Here is a 6201-nt window from a genome sequence, read left to right as displayed (position 1 = left end):
AATTTCTCTATCAAATAAACTTATAATTTTTATTATTCTTGTCTTCACTATTCAACACAATGAAGAAATACAAGACTACACTGTATCACAGTCTGCTTTGGTTTTGAGTTGGATTTTGTAGTTACTGCAATTTTTACATCATTATTTCTCTGAAATAAACCAAAATTGACATCTAAAACTTTGTCACAAGATAAAACAGACATAAAGGAGTTCATTTTTAGTTATAACTCAATTTTGACCAAAACTGTAGTTACTGCAGTTAGGCTTTGTAGGGCAGTGTACAGCCAAGCCGCAGGAAAAAACAACCAATCACAGGCTTGGAAATTCTGTATAAATACGACGTCATTTCCTCCGAGCTCCCTCTTTTCACCGTGTGGTTAGACTTCCATACGGCGTTGTTTCGTGGTGAGTTCTTTAACAATCATATTTTTTAGTAATAAAGCTTTAAATGACGCTCAAACAAGATATACTGATAGTTTGCTTATAAACCACACCATATGGCTATATAAGCCCTACCTAACGCGTCTTTATCCACTTAAATAATCCTAAAGTAGGTAATGCTAACGCTCAGAGCTAGCTTGTTAGCCATTGACACGCGTTCAGGTAGTGGCGCTACAATCCAGATCCAGATACTCATCGGATCCTTTATGCAGTTTACCGAGAGAAAATGGTTACAAATTTTAAACTCGAGGTGTAAGACTAAGATGAAGGCTGCACAGACTTTGTTTATTATTATATTTAAGGCCGTCTGTAACCCGGATGCCATTAGTCGACGCCTCTTAGTCCCGCTTAGTAGGACTGAGTGATATCACAGGGTTTCTCAGGTTAATAATCTTTAAACATCATAACTTATTATGGTTAAAACTTAAAGTACTTGGATATTTAGTAATTAAAATGTAGGTTATATGGGGATATAAAAGGCCTAAAAACTTCCTCTTAAGCCTGTGTTTAATGTTTTACTCTAGCACTTTCTGATTGCTTTTAACAATGAAAAGTGCTTTACAATAGGGCTGCAACTAACGATTATTTTCATTATTGATCTGTCGATTATTTAAACAATTAATCGATTAGTAGTTTGGTCAGTAAAATGTTGAAAAATATCAGTGTTTCCCAAACCACAAGATGACGTCCACAAACCAAAGAGATATTCAGTTTATTATAAAGGAACAAAGAAACCAGAAATATTCACATTGAAGAAGCTGAAATCAGAATTTGGACTTGTCTTTAAAAAAATGTCTCAAACCAATTATTTGATTATCAAAAAAGTTGACTATTTTAATCTATTGTTTGTTTGATCGAATAATTGTTACAGAATTGTTGCAGTACATAAAATGTGATATGCACTCTGTTAAAGCCGGGCACTGTTGTCAGTGTTCAGGTGTCGGAAGTGTGCAAGAGTAAGCCGGCCGGGTTTTCGCTAACACCATGAGGACGGCTGTCCCATGACTGGGGTTTGATAGTGACCTGAGCCACAGTTCAATTTGTCAAATGCAAATAATTATCAGAATGTAGCTGAGATCATGAGTATAACTAACCACTTATAAACAGTGACACATTTTAAAACGGGCATCTTTGTTGTGCTGTCCCGAAAGTGTCAGAAAAATCTGAATCACAATATTTATTGTAACATGAAGGAATGTGATAGTATATTGTAAATACTGTATATAGACATGGAATTTACCAATCTGCTGAGGTGCTGAAAAAGCTTGAGATTGCACCTTTAAATGCTTTTTTTTAAATGCGTGTTTGACTTTAAAGGTGTCCTGTAATCAGATTAAGTATTTTGCCAAGTAAATAAGCACATAATTGTCATTCCTGAATAGTTTTTGATGCACCATGTAATTAAAGATTCTATGCTGCCTGCATACTTTCAACTGACATGACACAGCGACTTAAACTATAATCTGACCCTTACTTTTCATCTCTTTTCCAGCTCTCCCATCACTCGTAACGCAGGGAAAGTGGTCACGATGTCCGGAGGTCTGGATGTCCTTCAAATGAAGGAGGAGGATGTGCTGAAGTTCCTGGCAGCAGGAACCCATCTGGGAGGTACCAACTTGGACTTCCAGATGGAGCAGTACGTCTACAAGAGAAAAAGTGACGGTGAGTGGTAGAAGATGGCCAGTAACATGTTGAAAGATGAAAAAAGTAGTAAAAACCTCTGTAGTCTTACTTGTACTAGCTGTTGTATATATTACAATGCATCTTTTTTTTTACAACAGTTTCACTTCACTGTCTACATGGTCAGGCTTGCTACTAAATTTTGTCTCAACTTCAGGTGTTTACATCATCAACCTGAAGAAGACCTGGGAGAAGCTGCTGCTGGCTGCCAGGGCCATTGTTGCCATTGAAAACCCAGCTGATGTGTGCGTCATCTCTTCCAGGAACACTGGACAGGTAAAGAAACTGATCTCTAAATCTATCTCGTTATACAGAAGGGATTGCAGTTTTACACATTGAAACATTGGTACATAAAATGTGATATGCACTCTGTTAAAGCCGGGCACTGTTGTCAGTGTTCAGGTGTCGGAAGTGTGCAAGAGTAAGCCGGCCGGGTTTTCGCTAACACCATGAGGACGGCTGTCCCATGACTGGGGTTTGATAGTGACCTGAGCCACAGTTCAATTTGTCAAATGCAAATAATTATCAGAATGTAGCTGAGATCATGAGTATAACTTGTTGTTTCTGGCTTTCAGAGGGCTGTGCTGAAGTTTGCCTCTGCCACCGGTTCCACCACCTTCCACGGTCGGTTCACCCCCGGTACCTTCACCAATCAGATCCAGGCAGCTTTCAGAGAGCCCCGTCTCCTGATTGTGACAGACCCTCGTGCTGACCATCAGCCACTGACTGAGGCTTCCTACGTCAACATCCCCACCATTGCCCTGTGCAACACCGACTCCCCACTGAGATACGTGGACATTTCCATCCCCTGCAACAACAAGGTGCGACTATCTCTCAAAACCTGAAGGTATTTACTAGCCAATCCTTGCATTTTGCACACCGTTAGAGCCCGGCGCTGTCCTGTCTGTGCATTGCTGGGTGTAGGACGTGTGCTATATAAAATGCCTGGCCTTTAACCTCCTCTCTCTGAACCACGGTGGGGTAGGAGGTTGAGGTCCTGCCACAAAATGAATCTGTGGATGTTATGAAACATGCATGCTATGATACAACATATCTGTGGTTAATCATTACAATGTACTGGCTGTTTCAGGGTCACCACTCTGTGGGTCTCATGTGGTGGATGTTGGCCAGGGAGGTTCTCAGGATGAGGGGAACCATCTCCAGGGAGCACCCATGGGAGGTCATGCCTGATCTGTACTTCTACAGAGATCCTGAAGAGGTAAGACAAATGCAGTACACTTTGAGAATTAACAATACGTTGATGTTGCTGTATTTAGTAGTTGAGTTGGTTTGCCCACTCTAATGAACATATGTTGCCCACAGATCGAGAAGGAGGAACAGGCTGCAGCTGAGAAGGCTGTTGGAAAGGAGGAGTTCCAGGGTGAATGGAGCGCTCCTGCTGCTGAGTTCACCCAGCCTGAGGTGGCTGACTGGTCTGAGGGTGTTGCTGTGCCATCTGTGCCCATCCAACAGTTCCCTGCACCTGGTAAGATCACTAGTTAACTCTTGATATATCATGTCATCAAAATGGTCTTTGATTGTTTGACACTAACATGTTGTTCTCTGTTCCAGCAGCTGCCCCAGCAGCACCTGCAAAGACAGGTGAAGTATTTTTGGTTGAATTTAAAATGAATCTCAAAATTGCCTTGTACAAGGAAAGCTGTTAATTTCACTACTTGATTCTAAATACAATGTTTTGTTTTCCCCTGCAGAGGACTGGAGTCAGTCTGCCACAGAGGACTGGTCTGCTGCCCCCACCACCCAGTGCGCTCCATCTGAGTGGGGTGGTGCCACTTCTGACTGGTCTTAAGTCATTGATTATGGCAACAATAAAAGTGTTTTCACACTTTCACTTTGTTTTCTATTCCTTAATTTGACTGTCACAGAAGGGCATGGTTGGCTGCAATGTTCCTGTATTTGATCTGAAGGCTAATGTGATAAAGCCAGTGGAACCTGTGACACATGGAATAATTAATACTGGTGTTACAGCATTGAGCAGAGTACAAAGCCAAATATATCACTACCACTTATGTTAAAATGGGACTTAAGTGTGAAACCCATGCATTTTGATTACAGTGTAAGACAATAAAAATGCTACTTATCAATATGGATAATTACTGTTGGCATAATACAGGTAAAGTACAGAGGAGTTGATATACTAGCGACACATTTTACTAAGTCTCTGACCCTGAATGTTGCAAAGGCCTTTAAAATGTCATGCTCCAATTTTAATGGCAAAGCTTATACAAACTTGAGAATAAAGGATCGCTCCACTTGTGACTGAAACAAAAATAGGCACAGTTGGCACTTTTTGCAGCTGTTGCACTTAATGTAACAGAATATATCAGCTCTAAACTGGGTGCTACTAGATCTACAAATTTACCATGACTAATGGGAGTCTGTAGCCAATAGGCCTATCATAGCTGAGAAAGAATCGTGGGTAGATTTGAGCAAAACTGCAACTTTTTGGTGTAACATTTTTTTAATTTATCAAGTTAAATTGGAGCATCAGAACAAGATAAAATGCTTGATTTCAAACCTGCAGGCAAAGGCCAACAACTGATTGTGCAAAGTGATGCAGGGTAAAAGTACAAAAATCATTAAGTCAGTTTTCTGAGGTTCAAAAAGGCCAAAACACCACACAACCCTTTGCATTGAAAGACGACACATAATTGCTGTCTTATCAAGACACATTTGCAGCAGATAACAGTTTTCTGTGTAGTGTATTTCTTTTTTTTATTAAACCCACACATTTGTAAAACTTTCAACTTCATCAGAAAGGACTAATCAGATTACCATGCACTGCACGTACAATTAAACCAACACAAATACTGTAAGTGAAGTCTTGAGTATATTTTAGGGCTTTTACTGCTCATATCTGATTTTGAAGAAGCATGCATTTTTATTATGAGTACTGAACGATTTGCATTTATGAATGAAAAATGATAATTTACATTTCTAGTTTAAAAAGGGGTTTAACTAGTATTTTAAGACATGTAGCTATGACCAGAAACATTGTGTAATAGTACAACTAAGAATAATCTGTTGTCAGTACAACTTTACTGAAAAATTGAAACAGTATGTTTAATTGTCCTGGAAGTTCATTTTGCATGAAAGTTATTAAATAAATAGGAAAATGTTTAATTTGTCACACAAGAGTGCAACAATAGACCATCATGTGGGTATTTCATATGCACTATAAATTTATTAAATTTGTAATTATGAAATTACCAGAAAAAAAGGCAATATTGTGATATATAATGTTATCGAAATATGAAATAACTTGAATCGGGATATGGCCATGTCGATCAGCCCTAACTCGAAGTGGGCGATATATAATGTCTACTAATAATCTCTAATAATATCGTTAACGTTGTTTTGATGATGTGCAATTTTACATTATCAAGTATTTATAATATCTCAGAAAGAAAACAAATGAAAAGGCGCATAGACAGAGGAGAGGTGATGAAAATCCTCATCTGCTGATGCTTGTATGCTCAGTGGCGGACTCAAGACTGTTTGAAGGGCAGGGGCAAAAAAATAAAAAGGGCCCATTCTGCACAACATGGGACCCCACCAGCACGCAAGAATCTATGATGCATCATGTATGATGAAATAGTCCACATCCTTGATTACGATTAGCATTAAATTAAAAGGAGATCCAGATCAAAGTAATTAATGATATGGTACTGAACCAAACTGAACCATGTAGGATGGTCTGGGGGCATGCCCCCCTGGGAGAAAATTTTGTACATTTTTAAGTAAAATACATCAATCTTGTGCACTGTAAGAGCTAAATGAGAGCAAAAACCTCTCATAACATTTTTTACAGTTAACAGGGCTTGCACAGCACTAGGACATGGAGCAGCCAGCCAATGTGGAACCAGAAGGGCACTAGAAGGGCACATCATCATAATTTATTGTACAAAGGGGCACCCTAGAGCAGTGGTTCTCAAATGGGAGTATGCATACCCCTGGGGGTATGTGAAGGCATTCCAGGGGGTACGTGAGATTTTAAAATATACATTTAAAAAGTAGCATCCATGCAAAAATCCTTTAAAATAATTATTAATAAATATT

The 6201-nt window shown here is 39.2% G+C and overlaps 1 protein-coding gene across 2 annotated transcripts; it reads left to right on the top strand.

The window, feature by feature from the left end:
• The first annotated feature begins 274 nt into the window (after window positions 1–274).
• On the top strand, window positions 275–3973 carry rpsa (ribosomal protein SA). Of its 2 annotated transcripts, none has more exons than XM_059348918.1 (8): window positions 275–405; window positions 1934–2103; window positions 2279–2397; window positions 2697–2942; window positions 3212–3340; window positions 3445–3607; window positions 3697–3723; window positions 3834–3973. In XM_059348918.1, exons 2-8 carry the CDS (start codon window positions 1971–1973, stop codon window positions 3929–3931), a joined length of 915 nt encoding a protein of 304 aa, XP_059204901.1. In that variant the 5' UTR covers window positions 275–405; window positions 1934–1970; the 3' UTR covers window positions 3932–3973. The 2 variants fall into 2 exon arrangements, with proteins under 2 accessions (XP_059204901.1, XP_059204900.1); XM_059348917.1 differs by having other exon boundaries at window positions 276–405; window positions 3694–3723.
• The last annotated feature ends 2228 nt before the right edge of the window (window positions 3974–6201 follow it).

Source organism: Centropristis striata, chromosome 13 (assembly GCF_030273125.1).
Source record: "Centropristis striata isolate RG_2023a ecotype Rhode Island chromosome 13, C.striata_1.0, whole genome shotgun sequence".
NCBI lineage: Eukaryota > Metazoa > Chordata > Actinopteri > Perciformes > Serranidae > Centropristis > Centropristis striata.
The sequence above is the reverse complement of the archived record's forward strand: the minus strand, read 5'-3'. Positions and strand labels throughout refer to the sequence as shown.

Bases quoted from the DNA above. Each gene is read 5' to 3' on its own strand.
- rpsa (XM_059348917.1), top strand. From the start codon at position 1,971: ATGTCCGGAGGTCTGGATGTCCTTCAAATGAAGGAGGAGGATGTGCTG. The intron at 2,104-2,278 runs GTGAGTGGTAGA...TCTCAACTTCAG, and splicing joins CTACAAGAGAAAAAGTGACG to GTGTTTACATCATCAACCTG. The intron at 3,608-3,693 runs GTAAGATCACTA...TCTCTGTTCCAG, and splicing joins CCAACAGTTCCCTGCACCTG to CAGCTGCCCCAGCAGCACCT.